Below are 18,788 nucleotides of genomic sequence, written 5' to 3'. Positions count from 1 at the left end.
GTCATCAGTTGAGAGGTTTTTATAAAAAGCATTCCCATCGATCACTCCAGAAATGGCAGTGTGCAATGGCCACTAGTATTAGGAAATCTTCAACACCGCTCACACGCACAGTATTTGTGCACAGCAAACATGCATCACTGAACTGTAAATAAGGATTGCCACCCTCCATTGCGACCTTGTAAATACCAGAATGCTTTGCACAGGTGTGACATCACTGCACACGAGGGTTGTTTCCACAACCAGCCCATAAGCCATCAGCGATCTGCTCCCTTTTACCATTATCTGCAACCATAAGTGCAGGTTATCCAGCCTTCAGCCATCTTTGTCATATTATATGCTTTTATAAGAAAAGCAATCATATTCCAGAAATAAAATAGTTTTCCTGTAAAGTTAATTTCATACAAAAGAAAATTTGATTCCACTGAATGCCACACAGATGAAAAAGCATGTGTGATGAGTTCATCGAACGCCGATACAACAGCTGATGTAAAAATGCATCATCAGGCACGCACAAACAATCACACTTCTGTGCAATGTTAAATGTCTGTCAAAATACTGCCAATAGTAATATGATGAAAATGAAAAGTGATCAGTACACGTCATGTGCAATTGTATTGAGCAACAATATTTGTATGCATTGTACAAGGTATAGTACTGTAGCTTCATGCTTCATCTTCGTTCGGATGCAGCGCACGTTATAGCTTGTGCTCCTCGAGGAATCCACTGCTATAAGAATCTTAACTTACATTTACTTGAAATCCGCAAACATCACCGCATTACATAAAGAGGTGCAAAAACGGATCCCCTAAACTCTCGACCTTTCAGTTTACTATCAATCATCAGCAAGGTCATGGAATCCATCATCACAGTTCACATGAAATCCTTCCTTTTTCTCCAACAATCTCATCTCACATCACCAATTTGGTTTCACATCAGGTCACTCTACCTTGGACATGCTGCTTATACTCACCCAACAATGAATAGAGACCTTCAGTGTCAGACATGAGATCAGGGCCGTCTCTCTCTGGACATATCTGGTGCTTTTGATACAGTCTGGCATCCTGCGTTGTTCTCGAAACTATCTGCCTGTGGCATTCAAGGTCAACGACACGCATGGCTTACCGACTTCCTCCACTCTCGGAGCCAACATGTGGCACTCAATGGAATCCTTTGTCTGTCTCTGTCTCTGTCTCTCTAGGCTGGAGTGCCCCAAGGCAGTGTTCTGGGCCCAGTCCTGTTCCTGATCTTAACCAATATGATCTTCATCAATGATCTCTCTGACTCTCTGGAAAATCTTCTTTATTTATTTTTAAATGACCACCCTGTACCGTGGCATCCCGCTTCCTTCAGAAAGGCAGGATGCAGCTTCTTCCCTCTCTTCAGACCTTGAAAAAAAATACTTGGAATATGTCCACCAATTCTGACAAACCTCACACTCTCGCTATATATTTCTGAAAGGACTGACTGGCAACCCCTTCCATATAGTTTTTCCTCTTGAGGAAGTTCATTCATTCAAACTCCTGGGTAAACACTGTCAGCCATGATTTCTCTTGGGCAAACCACATTCTAACATTGGCCTCCAAAACCAGCCACCGACTGGGCATCCTCCGTCGTACAATGTCCTTTTTCTTGGCACACCTGCCCTCCACTCCACCTACAAGGCATTCATCCATAGCTTGATGGATTAATGCTCTCCCCTCTGGGCTGGACATCTCACACTGATGTCTCCTCCTTGCAAATTTCCAGTTTACCCTCCTGATAGTCTCCTGTATCCATATTGTCCACCCCATGCATCCTCTCTTGTCCCTATTCCTCTTCACAACCACTGTTTGCCCAAGCCTCCCTCTATCTTGGCCTTCTGCTCTTTTTTTTTTCTCTTTCTCTTCTCGTTTGTCCTGTTGCATCCTCATCCTATTCAATGTACCAGTACTACCTCTTCCACGAGCCGTGCCTATGTATACAAAAGAGACACACAAGGTTGTGGGGTACCATCATTAGATGAGAGCATGGCTGTGCCGCTGACGCAATGCCCTCTGAAGGTAAGCACAGCAATTTGGAATTTGGCCATGGTGCTGGTGATAGCTCACTTTCTCTTCAAAACGTGGGATCTTTAACATTCACCAACTAATGCCAGCAGACAGGACACCCGTTTAACATCCATCCAAGGGAGGGCACTCACATTGGTGAATCAACCTGCCAGTGAAACACCAGGATGACAGTTTATAGCTGGGTTAGGATTCGAACCCAGGCTAAACAGCTTGCAGGTGAGTGTGTCTAACCTCCAGGCCATCCTGTCGGCCCACATTTATGCTTTTAGGTAAGTACAGTGTTACAGGAGAAGGCTTAAGTTATACAAGTGAACCCTCTTAAGCAGATAGTGTGTGTTATGACATTTAGAATCAATGGACTCATTCATAGTTCTTTCATTTATCGTGTCTGATGCTCATGGTGGAGCTTATACATACTGTATATCACTTGAGGATGCGGGCTTGTAGATATCGATATACTTTTACATGAATGGAAATGACATGAGTAGACAATGGACAACCCAGCACAGAATGTGGGATTTGAACCTGGGATCTCAGAATCAAGAGCCACATGCTCAGATGGAAACACCAAACAGGCCAATTTGTTCGACGAATACCCTCACACTTTGTTCATGCCATCCTTGATGTCCATTGTCTGGGTTCTCATAAAACCCCCATGCAGTTTTACCTTATCATCCCCATTCTCGTCTTCACTGTAGGTAAACCAACTGTGGCTGTTGTTGCTGAAGAGGACTTTATAGGATGTCACCCAGTCATGTCTGCAGTGCAGATAAACAAAACCAATGGGAAGTTTAAACACAGGCAATGTAACCTCTTTTTAAGATGAAACAATATAAAGTATGTCTGAAATGGTATTCCCATCTACACCTTCATTTCATTCTTTATCTTCACTCCCATCACCCCATCCTAGAAGTTTAGGCTGATGTGGTTGGGAGAGATGGAGGGACTCTCATGGGGCAGATTGAGGACCTCTCCCTGCATCATGAAAGTTCATCAACCTCTTGTGCAATGCAAGTCAGTCTCTCACCCTGTCCCACGTTAAGTCCATCCATCTATCACCCTGTCCCATTAAGTCCATCCATCTATCACCCTGTCCCACCAAGTCCATCCATCTCTCACCCTGTCCCACTAAGTCTATCCATCCTTCTCTCTATCTTACACAAGTCTATCCATCCTTCTCCCTGTCCCACATAAGTTAATCCATCCTTCTCTCTATCCTACATAAGTCCATCCATCTATCACCCTGTCCCACCAAGTCCATCTATCTCTCACCCTGTCCCACATAAGTCCATCCATCCATCACCCTGTCCCACATAAGTCCATCCATCCATCACCCTGTCCCACATAAGTCCATCATCTATCACCCTGTCCCACATAAGTCCATCCATCTATCACCCTGTCCCACTAAGTCTATCCATCCTTCTCTCTATCCTACACAAGTCTATCCATCCTTCTCCCTGTCCCACATAAGTCTATCCATCCTTCTCTCTATCCTACATAAGTCCATCCATCTATAACCCTGTCCCACATAATTCTATCCATCCTTCTCCCTGTCCCACATAAGTCCATCCATCTATAACCCTGTCCCATTCAAGCACACATTTTATTGTTCGTCATAAGCTTATCCATGTTTCTGTTCAATCCGAGTCCATCTGTCTGCACGTCCAATATAAGCCATTTGTAACCCATTCCTCATCTGCATTCATTTCTCAACAACTCATCTCCCATTTGTAATGATGAAAACCTCCATTTGCACATTATCTTTATCATAGATAATGGTCTGGGTTGCTTTATCACTCCAAAACCTGCTGGGTGAGTTCCTTCCTTGGGTGACCACGCCTGTGAACCGAGTGAGACGGCGTGCGTCCACCTCTATCCATTGGGCATGATCGCTGGTGTCCGCACACCAAGCACCATCATACATGTCATCATCTATGATGCCTGCCTGGGACAGAGATGAACAAAGGAGACAGACAATGCAGGTGAAAAACGAAAAAAAAAAATTGAGATCAACATGGAGGTGATGGAGGTGTTGTTCAGGAGGTAGAGGAGGTGAAAAAATAGGCAACAAGTGCCAGGAAGTATTACTTGAATATTGAGGCGAGCCCGATGTGCCCCAAGACCGTAGCGCATGAGAGAGGAGGCATGCATCTGGTAATCTTCAACCCGATTGGATTCCAACCCGATTGTTGGGCATTCTGGAGGAAAGAAACGTTGAAGGAAGAATGATTTGATAGAATGAGTATGCATGCATTTTTGTATGGTACACTTATTAGCTCACCTGGAAAGTAGCTTCGGGGAGCTTATGGGATGGCACGTCATCCGTCCGTCTGTCCGTCCGTCTGTCCGTCACTCCGTCTGTCCATCACTCTGTCCGTCTGTCCGTCACTCCATCCGTCCATCACTCCATCGGTCCGTCTGTCCGTCCATCCGTCCACAAATACTTGCAACTTCTTCTCTGGAACTACACATAAAATTTTGATAAAACTTTACCACAACATTCATCACCGTGAGGGTTAGAATCACTGTACCAAAGTTTGTTCATAGCATTAAAAAAACAAGATTGGGGTCAAAGGGAGTCTACGGGGGGGGGGGGGGATTGCACCCCAAAATATGCATTTGCCTTCTCAGAAACTACACACACAATTCCGATGAAACTTGATGACAACCTTCATCACCCGAGATGTACCAAAGTCAGTTCACTCCATTTAAAAAAATTGGGGTCGAAGGGGATTTACAGGGGGTGGGGATTGCCCGTCAAAATAGGTATTTGCTATAACATTGGTTCATTGGTACATTTTTCTGATTCCATCCAACATTAACGTCCTCCTCAGTATCATTATTCTACCAGGTGAGCACCCAGGGGTATTGCCTCGATTTTCATAATGTCGTACGTAGCCTGTCGCTGCTGGTTGCATCATTGTTGGAAGTGCAGCTGTGCCACTGATGCAGTGCCCCTTGTTTCGAGGAAGCGAGTACTCATTTTGCCGACCTCGGAAGGACAGGCTGAGTCAACTCACCTGGTATTTCTTAACAGCATGACGGGCTCCAACTCAAGATCCCAAGATTTTAAGCCAGCCACCTTAACCATTCACATAAAGTCAACAACAGCCACCTTAACTCTTAACATGAAGCCAAGAACAGCCACCTTAACTGTGAAATCAACACCAGCCACCTTAACCGTGTTGTCAACACCAGCCACCTAAACTGTGAAATCAACACCAGCCACCTAAACTGTGAAGTCAACACCAGCCACCTAAACTGTGAAGTCAACACCAGCCACCTAAACTGTGAAGTCAACACCAGCCACCTCAACCGTGAAGTCAACACCAGCCATCTTAACGGTGAAGTCAACACCAGCCACCTTAACCGTGAAGTCAACACCAGCCACCTTAACCGTGAAGTCAACACCAGCCACCTTAACCGTGAAGTCAACACCAGCCACCTTAACCGTGAAGTCAACACCAGCCATCTTAACGGTGAAGTCAACACCAGCCACCTAAACTGTGAAGCCAACACCAGCCACCTCAACCGTAAAGTCAACACCAGCCACCTTAACCGTGAAGCCAACACCAGCCACCTAACTCTGCGTCGTCGTTGCTTTTGTTTTGATTGCTATATGTGCATTTTGACCGTTTGGCTGTATATATTTGCTTTCCGTGTGCCGGGAAATAAATGTGCTTTGTGTGAACTGTTTTCCCGTTTCGCTGCGTCTTTTCTTTGTTGACCCTCCACCTGCTTCACGTAAAGGGTTCGTACTTGGCTTAATACGCACAGTAATTAATCGGAACCATCGGCCGACGATAACACCGCTCGGTTATCACTGTAGCATGGAACGGACCGCTTGAGGGGTTCGTATCCGGAGTCGACCTGCGGCGAGGTGCGATCGCCCGGTCTACCCTCCGTGTGGGTACTTAGGTAGGTCGAATTTGGCGAGCAACCCTATCCCACGCGGGGGCCGATTGGCTCGATCGCGGTGAGACCGAAAGGTCCACCCGTGACTGGTTCCCGGCGTTAGTCCGAGAGGGTCACGACTGGATTGTCCGTCCGGTGGGCGACGTGCCGCGATTCGAGTTACGTGGCCGTTCGCACGCCGGCGGGCGCGAATCCGCAGCAATATATATATATATATATATATATATACATATTGTTGTGGTTGACGAAATTTGCAAACCACCATTCAGGTCCCGTAGGTGAGATATCTCTGTAAGTATATGTGTAGTTAGGCCCAAACCCGTTGTTTAGAGGGAATAAATGTCATTCATTCGGGCTGCGACCCTTTTAGATAGCCGTTTTTCTTTTACTATCTTTATTTTGGACCAGCCGCCATTACTACCACCACAACCACGTCTCAACAGCCATCACACAACAACCACCAACCGCAACGCCGCTTCACAACAACAGCCACGACCCTTGCTGTCACATCTCGCTCTCGCAACCATCGCATCACCGCCATTCCCGCACCGCTTGTGGGCACCGATCCTGGACTCGTACAGAGCGCGCACCGAGCAGCGGGTGCAAAAACACCAGCCTTTCCGAGAAATCGGATCAAGAATCATTCACGCCCACTTTTCCTCTGTCCAATGGGGAGCCAGCCAGAGGTGAAGGGTCGAAGGTGAAGGAGTGAACCCCCGGGGGCTATAAAGGGCCGCGTTCGCTCGCCGAAAAGGCAATTGTTGAGGGAGTTTCTGAATCGGGAGAGAAAAAGAGTTTCTGAATCGCAGTTGGACAGAGTTGAGAAGAGTGGAGAGTGGGAGAGTTGGAGAGTTGTGGCGGCGGCAAAGGCAGTCGAGAGGGCGCTCGTGTCAGAGTCGGGGAGCTGCGGAGAGGGGAGGCCGGTAACGCGACCGAGGTCGCGGTGGAGTCGCTCGTCGCGGGACCCAAGCCAGCGAGATATCCTCATTCCCCCGAGCATCAACAACCCCCTCCTGTTTCCCCCCCGCGCTGAGATAGTGTGAGAAGGGGGCCCCGTTCCCACCCCATTCCAGGCAGTGCCAGCGAGGCCCGCGGAGTCGGGGCGCCGCCGCCATCTTGCGGCTCATCACTAGACGGGTAGGCTCGACGCGGTCTCGGCCCCAGGCCCGTCTGCCCCCTCATCGTTGAGGGTGGCCCCTTCCTTTTTCTTTGAGTATATGTGTTGTCGGCGCCGTCTGTGAAGTAAAACTGTATAAGTGTTGCCGTGTGCTCGGTAGTCGGTAGTAGATCTGCATTGTGTCTCTTTTGTTGCATTTGCTTTTTGTGCAGAATTGTAGTGTTACTTTTACATTTGCTTTTTGTGCAGAATTGTAGTGTTACTTTTACATTTGCTTTTGGTGCATAATTGTATATGTGTGCTTTCCGTTTGCCGCGGAATAAATGTGCTTTATGTTGAACTGTTTTTCCCGTTTCGCTTCGTCTTTTCTTTTATTGAATCTCCATCTTACTTCACGTAAAGGGTTGGTCGTGGGCTAAATACGCCCAATAATTAATCGAACCGTCGAGGTTGACGATAACACCGCTCGGTTATCCCGATAGTACGGAACGGGTCGCTTAAAGCGGCCCGTGTCCGAAGTCGACCTGCGGCGAGGTGCGATCGCCCGGTCTACCCTCCGTGTGGGTACTTAGGTAGGTCGAATTTGGCGAGCAACCCTATCCCACGCAGGGGGCCGATTGGCACGATAGTGGTGAGGCCGAAAGGCCCACCCGTGACTAGTTCCCGGCGTTAGTCCGAGAGGGTCACGACGGGATTGTCCGTCCGGTGGGCGACGTGCCGCGATTCGAGTTACGTGGCCGCTCACACGCCAGCGGGCGCGAATCCGCAACACTGGTGTCAGGAGTGGGACACAAACCCATCCCCCTCCTCGCGGCACTGGTGTCGGAGAGCGGGAAAACGGGCTCTCCTGTCTCCAGCTAAATTCACGGGAATCGGTCCAGGGGTGAGACGAGCGACCCCCGATTCCCTCCAAATTACGAGCGATTTAAATTAACCCTTTACGAGAAATAAGATGGCATCTCAAGGCGAGCGGGAGCCGGGGGTATTAGAAATGGATTTAGAATGTGGAGAATCCATGGTCCAGGATGAAAACCCCGTGCAGGAAATGTTGGTTGTGCAGGAACACGAACTCCCCCAACTGAACCCAGAGCCCGAAATAGGTGCGGCGGCGGCCGCGGTGTATGACACCTCCCCTCCCCCTCTCCACCAAAACCCCCAGATCCTTGCCGAATCGGCTCACCCAAGCGCACCCGACATGGCCCAGCTATGCGCCATGCTGGTGGCAATGACAGCGAGGATGGATACAAACACAAATGAAATGAAAAACGAAATAAAAGGCATGAACGAAAAGATGGATACAAACACAAACTAAATAAAAAGCATGAACAAGCAAATGAACGAAATGGAAACAAACATGAAGGAAGAAATGAAAGAGCTGCGGGGTGAGACGCAGAACATGGGCCAAAGCCTGCAGGCGGGCATGAAGGCAGTAACCTGGGAGCTTAAAATGGCGACTCCACGTGTGGGAGCGAACGAGCTGGGAGGGAGTGCAACGGCTGTCGGGCCCGCGGTGGAGGCGGTAAGGAGAAAATAATTCGGGGGACGTGTGGGGCGAGAAGCGTGACGGGGACCGAGGGGGAAAAACTAATTGGGGTGACGGAGGCATGCACGAGGGAGACAAGAGACGAGGTGAAAGGAATTGCGAGAGAGAGAAAAGAACAATTAAGACGGAAAGCAAGGATGAGGTATGCGGAGATCGTGAAAGAGCAAGGAGTGAAAAACAGGGAAGGACGGGAGCGACTTAAGGAGAAAGCAAGGTTGACCTACATAAAGATAAGGGAAAGACGCCAGAAAGAAGCAGAGACCAATAGACACGAGGAGACGACAGAAAGAATAAAATGTATAGAGACACGGGAGATGGGAACGATAGAGGGAAGACTACACGATGAAGACGGGATAAGAGACGAACACACACACACGGAGGTAGTGGAGGATAATGGGGGTGAGCTCGCGGACTGGGTGGAGGCCCAGTGCGAGCAGCTGGATGGCCTCCTCCAGGAACGAGGGGAGGGAGTATGCCCCCTTGAGGTGAGTCACGACCAGGTGGGTCCGGTCGTGCTTTGCGAGGTCGAGGGGAGGAGTGCTGTGGACAGGTGCACGGAGAGCTTGGGGGGTATAGAGGCCCCGGAGACCCTTGTGGGGACACGAATCCCCAGTGTGGTTGTCCCGGTGTGTGTGGTGTCGAGGTGTGTGTGTTCACGAGTGTGGCGAAATGCGTGCTGCAACGCACGCATAGCGTGGGTGCAAGGGCGTGTGTGAGAGCGACCGGGTGGGTGGCAAAGACCCCGTGTGTGGAAGCGACCCCATGTGTGAGTGGTGTGGTGGCGACTGTGCCGGAGTACGTGCTTCCCAGCACGCCGTGTGTAAAAGGGGCACCGCAAGTGGAAGTGAAACGGCCAGTATGAATGGAGCACCACGAGTGAGTGGAGCCACGTGTGCGAGGGAGGTGGCATGCGTGAGTGAACGGCCGAGTGCAAGGGAGACCGTGAGTGTGAGAGAGACACCGTGTGCAAGGTCGCTGTATGTGAGGGAGATGTCGGTCGGCATGTGTGAACATGCAGCCGCGTCTCCCGGTGTGAGTATAATGGTGAGGTGTGTTAGCGTCGTGACACGCAGGAGTGCGTGTGTTGAATGGCAACGACGGCGACATGTGAGGGACAAAAGCCGGGTAGCGGCTGTAGCTGTTTCGGGGACCGCGCCGGGTTCACCCAGCAGCGAGCGCGAGGTCCGTGCTGTGCAACGCACGAGGCCCCCACCTGCTCGCTTGCGGGAATGAAGTCCCGGTCCGGAAACGCACGCGGTGGATTTGCCGATCCCGCGGACGGACAAAGTTTAGGCAGGATTATGGATTTGGACTGGACGGGTTCTCCACGCGATCGTGTGTGTTAAGCTCCAACGGGCAAAGCACATGTGTTCGCGTGGGGAACCCCTCGAGACGTGGGGCTTGTGTTTTTTTTTTATGCGCACGGTGACGTCATGGCTGCACGCGGGGTTGGAATCCGGCAGGAGGGGTATCCCTGCCGGATGGTACCGTCCAAGGAGGGACGAGGTACACGTGCAGCTGCATGACGTCACGGGCAGGTGCAAAGTGCGCGAGCTGCGAGTTGCCGCGCTGGTGCTGCACAATTAGGAAAAAAAAGCAAGCCTCACTTTCGGGTGCACAGGATTCCCGGGCAAGGGGTGGAAGACCCCCTTACCAGGGCACAGGATGGAAACTAGTTAGGGGGAATGATTAGCTTAGCTAGACCGGCTCCATGGGGCAGGGGTAAGTCATCATGGGGCCCGTGGCATGGATTAGTTGGAGGGATTGTAGCGAGATTTAGGTTGGGAAATTGATTAATGGGATTATTTGGAGACAGTGACAGACTTGTGGATGTGTAGTGGGGACGTAGCTTAGCTACGTAGGTTAAATGGAACGTGCTATAGTTGAAGGGATGACGTGGGAGCACGAGTTAGTTAGGGGAGGTAGTTAGAAGGATGGCAGAGTTCAGCGGTGAGTGTGTTGAAGAGTTGTTGGTGAGTGAAGTGGAAGCATGTGCTTGGTGAGTGAGTGAGGCCAGCGGGTCTGTGTGTATGGAGCGAATGGGGACTGCATGGTGTGATGAGTGATTGGGGGGAGGAGTGACTCCCGCCCAAGGGACCCCGGGGTCAGTGTAGAGTGAGTTAGGGGGTTAGTCAAATTTACAAAATGGAGGTCGTTTTGTTGTTGGTGGGAGTGTAGGCTCGAAACCCGTTTGGAGGGGTGCAGGAGCCCTGTTGACGGGCTGGGAGTGTGGCTGCGGAAGGTGAGTATCGCTGAGTGGGTACCCCGGGCACCAGGCTAGTCGGCCGTAGTAGGCCAAGGGCCCATGTGGGGCCGGGATAGCGTAGTGGGCACGGGTGCGTCTGCTTGGTGCGGGGGCCCGGGGCACCATTAGCCGCGTGGGCAGTGTTGTGGGCACGGGTGACCCTCGGAAAGGGGCCTGGGGAGCCAGCCTGCCACATGTGCGTTTCAGGGGAGGTGCCATGGGGGGCACTCCCCGGTGTTTAGGGAGCTGGTAGGCTCGGAGGCAGTGTAGTGCCCGGGGGTGCCATAGCGGGAGATTCGGCAGAGGGTCGTGCCTGCAAAAGGGAGCCACGCGTCCCAGCCATGAGACCGTGTGAGGGCACGGAGAGAAAATTAGGGGGCATGGCCCGAAATTGTGAGGACACCAACACAGGCGACGGGAATCTGGGTTTTTAGAACCAATAGCTTAAGCGCGAGGCGCTTGTTGAAAGCCCCGGGGTAGTTTAACAGTTAAATGGATAGGGTAGAATAGGAAGTGTACCCCTCCGCACCATCCATTCCCTCGCTCTCGTTGTGGGCCGCTGGACCCACTTTGTGTTATAGATCGCTGAACTCTGGGGAGGCCATTCTGAGGCTTTGTTGGGCCTCGACACAGGACGCGAGCTCTCCCTTGTTCCCCTCCGGGAAGGGAACGTAGGGGTTAGGAGTAGGCTCGGTGACAGGATAGGTTAGCCGAACAAAGACGATAAAGGGGGTTAGGGGACGATTTATAGTGGGGAAGTAAAAATAAAAAAATAAGTTGGGGCTAAATTGGGGTTTGACAAATTAAGGGAGTGGGTATAGACAATGAGAGGCAAAGGCGATAGGTGGGAGGGAGACAGGTAGGTAGGTCTGAGCCCGCCTTCCGAGTGGCCAGCACCACCGCACTCCCTCCACCAACCTCCACTGAACGGCAAAGGCTGGCCAGCTTCATCTGCTGGCTGCGTTGCTGCAAGGCAGAGGCTGGCCAGCTTCATCTGCTGGCTGCGTTGCTGCAAGGCAGAGGCCGGCCAACTTCATCGGCAGCTGTTGTGCTGCAAGGCCTGTACCGGCCAGATCGGCTGCAGCTGCTGTGCTGCAAGGCCTGAACCGGCCGGATCGTCTGCAGCTGTTTTCTGCAAGGCCTGTGCCGGCCAGTTCATCTGCCGGCTGTGTTTGCCTGCAGCGGCCTTGTTCTGCAGGCTGTGTTTGCCTGATCACCTTTGCCATGCCATGCCCACTGCCCCTGTTCACCAGCCCCGTTCAATTTTTGCTTTGCCCCCCCTGTTCATTTCCATGTGCGCCAGGATCAAGGCAACAGTTTGCAAGCTGCGAGAACTGCCCTGTTGGCAGTTACAACACGGGCCTGCAGTGGCGGCCCGTGCACCGTGTTTGCGTCCATCCATTCATCCATCCCTCCGTTGTGTTCATTGTGTGTGCCACTTGAGCTGGCACGGAGACTGCGTTTGTGCAGCCCATGCACCGTTGTGGTTCACTGGGTTCATTTCAAAAGGGAAGGCCTTGGACTGCGTGTGAGCAGCCGGCCACGTTCCCTGTCACCTGCATTGTTTGAGTCAGAGACTGCATGCGAGCAGCCTGGCTCCCTGCTAACTGCTTTCTTTTTGCAGAGTCCATTGATCCTGGGCCATGCTTTGGTGTAAAATTTGTAAGTTAAGGTTAAGATGTACTGTACATATGAGTGCGTCCCCGGCATGTCTGTCCTAGCGCCGGCAATTTTATTTAAGTCGTCTGTGTGAGTGGGTTTGTTTAGGTAGTTACTCAGCCCTCAGATTATTTATTTTGGGGACACGAATACCATGAATGTCGCACTCAGGGATCCGTAGGTAAAATGTACTAGGGGAAAACTACACATGATGGCACACGAAAATTTGATGACTCGGGACGAGTCTGTAAAAAGGGGAGGGGGTAGTGTTGTGGTTGACGAAATTCGCAAACCACCATTCAGGTCCCGTAGGTGAGATATCTCTGTAAGTATATGTGTAGTTAGGCCCAAACCCGTTGTTTAGAGGGAATAAATGTCATTCATTCGGGCTGCGACCCTTTTAGATAGCCGTTTTTCTTTTACTATCTTTATTTTGGACCAGCCGCCATTACTACCACCACAACCACGTCTCAACAGCCATCACACAACAACCACCAACCGCAACGCCGCTTCACAACAACAGCCACGACCCTTGCCGTCACATCTCGCTCTCGCAACCATCGCATCACCGCCATTCCCGCGCCGCTTGTGGGCACCGATCCTGGACTCGTACAGAGCGCGCACCGAGCAGCGGGTGCAAAAACACCAGCCCTTCCGAGAAATCGGATCAAGAATCATTCACGCCCACTTTTCCTCTGTCCAATGGGGAGCCAGCCAGAGGTGAAGGGTCGAAGGTGAAGGAGCGAACCCCCGGGGGCTATAAAGGGCCGCGTTCGCTCGCCGAAAAGGCAGTTGTTGAGGGAGTTTCTGAATCGGGAGAGAAAAAGAGTTTCTGAATCGCAGTTGGACAGAGTTGAGAAGAGTGGAGAGTGGGAGAGTTGGAGAGTTGTGGCGGCGGCGAAGGCAGTCAAGAGGGCGCTCGTGTCAGAGTCGGGGAGCTGCGGAGAGGGGAGGCCGGTAACGCGACCGAGGTCGCGGTGGAGTCGCTCGTCGCGGGACCCAAGCCAGCGAGATATCCTCATTCCCCCGAGCATCAACAACCCCCTCCTGTTTCCCCCCGCGCTGAGATAGTGTGAGAAGGGGGCCCCGTTCCCCACCCATTCCAGGCAGTGCCAGCGAGGCCCGTGGAGTCGGGGCGCCGCCGCCATCTTGCGGCTCATCACCAGACGGGTAGGCTCGACGCGGTCTCGTCCCCAGGCCCGTCTGCCCCCTCATCGTTGAGGGTGGCCCCTTCCTTTTTCTTTTGCTTTGAGTATATGTGTTGTCGGCGCCGTCTGTGAAGTAAAACTGTATCAGTGTTGCCGTGTGCTCGGTAGTCGGTAGTAGATCTGCATTGTGTCTCTTTTGTTGCATTTGCTTTTTGTGCAGAATTGTAGTTACTTTTACATTTGCTTTTTGTGCAGAATTGTAGTGTTACTTTTACATTTGCTTTTGGTGCATAATTGTATATGTGTGCTTTCCGTTTGCCGCGGAATAAATGTGCTTTATGTTGAACTGTTTTTCCCGTTTCGCTTCGTCTTTTCTTTTATTGAATCTCCATCTTACTTCACGTAAAGGGTTGGTCGTGGGCTCAATACAATATACATATATACACATATATATATATATATAACTATATATGCGGAAGGCAATGGCGAACCACCCAGAATTACATGCACTATCATTCTACTTTCGAAACTTGTACCCATGTTGATGTCAACTGTAAAGGACCTGTCACACCTTGACGATTTAGCCAGCGTATGCCTGACGTCTGAAAAATTTGGTGAAGATGCTGGCACACGTCGAATACGTTATGGGTAAGTTTGTATATGTTAAGAGCACGCTGGCATACGTCGTAGAACCCTGGCATACGTTGTAGTACACCGAACTGTTAGACAAATTTTCCATGCTTGAAATTTTTCCACGTATGCCAGCGTATGACTCACACATTCCGCATAACGCTGGCCATAAGTTGTAGGCACGTTACGTGATCTTGACACACGTCGACACACGTTACTTGTAAGTTAATCATAAGTCGAAACACGTCGAGGTAATGTTCAGCGTACCCGAAACTTATTTCTAACCTCTGAGTAATGTGTTGTAGGCACGTTACGCGATCGTTGACACACGTCAACACACGTTACTTGTAAGTTACTCATAAGTCGAAACACGTCAAGGTAATGTTTAGCGTCAGTGTTACAGACTCCCTGGTTTTTTTTTTCTTCGGCATGACGGTGACGTTGACACCGATTTCTAGTGCAGTTATAATATAATATAATTAATAGGCAGCCGCTCAACGATTTAAATCATAACCGCACGAGAAATCAAAGTGTCAACAACACCGTCATGCTGAAGAAAAAAAAAGAAAAAAAAAACATGGAGTCTGGAACACTGACGCTAACCATTACCTCGACGTGTTTCAACTCATGAGTAACGTACAAGTAACGTGTGTCGACGTGTGTCAATGATCGCGTAGCGTGCCTACAACTTATGCCAGCGTATGCAGAACGTGTGTCATACATCGGGTACGTCGAGAAATTTTCAACATGCTGAAAATTTGTCGACATACTCGGCGTACTACGACGTATGCCAGCGTGCTCTTAATGTATACAAAACTTACCCATAACGTATTCGACGTGTGCCAGCTTGGTTCGGCAAATTTTTCATACGTCGGCATACGCTGGTTAAAACGTCAAGGTGTGACAGTGGCTTCACACTTCGATGTCTAGTGCGGTTATGATTTGAATCATCGAGCCGCAGCCTATTAATAGCCTACACCACGTGATCGTCGGCGATACGCTGCCGCACGCTATGCATAAGTTAGACTATCGTTGGGCATAGGTTGTGAACGCCGACAACATGCTCAGCATTCGTTGATATAAGTTATCTATATGTGATTGAAACGTTCTGTGTACGTTACTAATACGTTATGCATACGTCCAACTCGTTATGAATACGCCCAAAAATGGGAAAAACATCAACAGTTCAGCGTACGCCAGCGTTTCGCATACATTTTGATACCTTGCCATACGCTGGCTAAAACGTCAAGGTGTGACAGCCCCTTAAGGACAGTCACTTGTACCATGTCTTTCTTTTTCTTGGTAAGAGTTATAGCCCTGTATATTTTTCTTTAAGAACAAATTGTTATTAAAAAAAAACAAATGAATAGAGTTTCAACAATCGCGCATCATGTTAGGATAATTGAACGGAGTAACGAATGTGTATTGGAGGAACAGTTCCACCATGAACAAACATCACAATGCCTAAAGTGACAGTGACGCATGTCCACCATGCATTTGAACAACACATAGTTGTGATTCCGAGTGCACTCGCGCAACACAAAAGGGATATAGATTGCATTGCTTGGCATTCTCATCTAAATCCCTGGCTCATGTGAGGAATCCACATTCAAATCCCATGTTCGGTGGTGTACCATTTGTGTTTGTCCTTTGTCTACGCATGTCCTTGCATGTAATTCATTATTATGGCTACAGGAATTAAGGCAGTCCTGTTGGATCTTCACACTGTTTTCTCCTTTTGTGTTTGTCCTGCATAAGCTACTCCATGACCGTAAGAGCAAGGTAAGAATCAAATTTTGAAAAAAGGCAAAATTCCTGCAAGTTGGAAGGATGGCCTCAAGGTAAGCACGTTCACCTCTGAGCCATCTCACCTGAGATTAAATCTCGGCCTGGCTACAAACTGTCATCCTCGGCCCAGCCACAGACGAATGTCGGCCGAGCCACAAACCTGGTGTCTCGTCGGCAGTGTGAGGCATCAATGTGTGCATCTTCCCTAGATGGACGATAAACTGGCTGTGCCATCTGCTAACATTAGTTGGGGGGGGGATGGGGACGAGGACGTTAATGATCCTACGGTGTCCTTCGCAAAGAGTAGGTGAGCTAAAAGCAGCATCATGGCCAAATTACAAATTCCCGCTCTAACCTACAGGGGTCATTGCATCGGTGACACACCTGCACCCTCAGGCATTGATGCGACTCGCAACCTTGGGCAACACAGGAAAGAAGAAGAAAATTCGTGCTTTGTACGATGTTTTGTCATTGATCAACTTCAGTTCTTCACCTTCCATCCAAAGGGAATGGAACTCTTCAGAGCAGCTCAGTAATCAAGGGGATAGACCTCAGCCACTTTGCCTCCACTGGTGTACATGGTGATCCAAAAATTCTCACGTTTACTCGGTACTTTTGGATCGCCCACATTGTTTCAATAACCCACAGGCGAATCCAAAGTGGGTTCCCAGTCATCCTGTCCACATTACAGTAGAGCAAATTTTCTTGTGACAAGGATGCAGCTACTGAATCAATCAGATGACGAACTGCAACACAAATATGAAATAAGAAAGCGGACACCCCTCCGCCACAGACGAAAGTCCACCCTACAAATGGGGCAAAAGTCCACCATAGATATATGATTGACCCCTCCCGTGCTCCTCTAGCCAAAGTAGCTGCATAAAGCAACCCAAGCAGACTTACGCAAGGTAAGTGCAAAACGCTGTTTCGAACCCTTCCCAGAGTTACTCAACAACGATAAAGACGTTCACATGTAGTACACACATGACAATCCGAATGCTATACACTACCCTCAGCGTCTTTATAGTTGTTGAGGAACTCTGGGAAGGGTTCAAAACAGCATTTAGCACTTACCTTGCGTAAGTCTGCTTGGGTTGCTTTATGCAGCTACTTTGGCGAGAGGAGCATGGGAGGGTCAATTATTTATATAATCCGAGCCACTTGGGTGTAGTCTATTATGTGAGAGCTAATTGGCTGTTCCCTCCATTGACAGGTGAGAGATGTGGGTGGGTCTTTATATATATATATATATATATATATATATATATATATATATATATATATATATATATATATATATATATATATATATATATATATCGTAAATGGGGCTGGCAGGATAGCCTAGACCTAGAAGTATGCACACTTGCCTCGAAGCTGTCTAGTCTGGGTTCAAATCCTGATCCAGTCAAATTATAAACTGTCATCTTGGTGTTTCACAGGCAGGGTGATTCATCAATGTGTGTGCCGTCCCTTGGATGGACGTTAAACTGGGCGTCACATCAGGTCACGTTGGTTGGTGGACGTTAAGGATCCCAATGTCCTTTGTGAAGAGTAGGGGAGATATCACTGGCATTCTTTGCAAATTACAAATTCCTGCCCTCACGACTGCTAGAAAGGCAATGATGAAACTCTTAGTATAAGCCTTACCAAGAAACCGTTTCGGCAGCACTGATTAACAGTCTGGTACATCAGAATGAGAATCTTCTATAACAAGAACAAGAATTGCTTTGCAATACATGTCCCCTACCAATGTGATATGTTTAAGTAAAAAAAAGGGCATAACTCTGTGAAAAATTGATGAAACACCCTGAAACTCGAACTTGTTCTGTAGCTTATCATAATCAAGCTACATACCAAGTTTCACTTGAATATGTTAAAGGATATGGTAAAAAAAGTCTGAACAAGCTCGAATGAGCTAAGATCCTCATCCTCTTAATGATGACGTCATAAAAACGCATATGACGTCATTGTGATGTATCAGGTTTGCGATAAATTATCTGTGCTAATGCCCGGCTTGATTCCCACAAACAAAATTCAAACAGCTTGCCTAGTTTCAGAGATAATGGTATCGGCGATTTCCATTAGCGGCGATATTATGACGTCAACTTTTTTTCTAGGAAGAATTTCCAAAATCGGAGATGGTTACTGCCTGCGCGTGGGCTTTCTGCATATACATGGCAAGTTTCACAAAGATCCGATGAAAACTCTGGGTTGTGAAACAAAAAATGTCAAAAAATAGGAATGACGTCATAAAATTGACATGACGTCATAGTGATGTATCATATGTGCAGTAATTCATCTCTGCTAATGCCCCGTTCGATTCCGGCAAACAGAATTCAAAAAGCTTAACTATTTTCGGAGATAATTTTTGAGGCGATTTCCATTAGCTGAGATATTTTGACTTCATAACTTTTTTCTCGGAGGACTTTTCAAAATCGGAGATCGTTACTATCTGCGCAGGGTATTTCTACATATATATGCCAAGTTTCAGGAAGTTTCGATGAAAACAGTTGGCTGTGAAACAAATGAAACAAAAGACAAAATAATGTCAAAAAATAGGAATGATGTCATAAAAATTGATATGACGTCATAGTGATGTATCATGTGTGCGGTAACCCATCTCTGCTAATGCCGTGTTCGATTCCCGCAAACAGAATTCAAAAAGCTTGCCTAGTTTCGGAGATAATTTTTT

General features: G+C 48.9%; 1 protein-coding gene across 1 annotated transcript in view; it reads right to left on the bottom strand.

The window, feature by feature from the left end:
• The window catches only part of LOC147033166 (inactive carboxypeptidase-like protein X2), a 101,463-nt gene that overhangs the window by 13,605 nt on the left and 69,070 nt on the right, over positions 1-18,788 (bottom strand). Inside the window, exons 3-5 of the mRNA XM_085851308.1 lie at positions 4,137-4,246; positions 3,854-3,993; positions 2,664-2,806 (exon numbers count right to left, since the gene is read on the bottom strand). Coding sequence (XP_085707434.1) covers positions 2,664-2,806; positions 3,854-3,993; positions 4,137-4,246 — 393 coding nt within the window. The remainder of the gene's footprint in view (positions 1-2,663; positions 2,807-3,853; positions 3,994-4,136; positions 4,247-18,788) is intronic.

Source organism: Eptatretus burgeri, chromosome 2 (assembly GCF_056783735.1).
Source record: "Eptatretus burgeri isolate ZD-2024b chromosome 2, Ebu_testis_v1, whole genome shotgun sequence".
Classification (NCBI taxonomy): domain Eukaryota; kingdom Metazoa; phylum Chordata; class Myxini; order Myxiniformes; family Myxinidae; genus Eptatretus; species Eptatretus burgeri.
The sequence above is the reverse complement of the archived record's forward strand: the minus strand, read 5'-3'. Positions and strand labels throughout refer to the sequence as shown.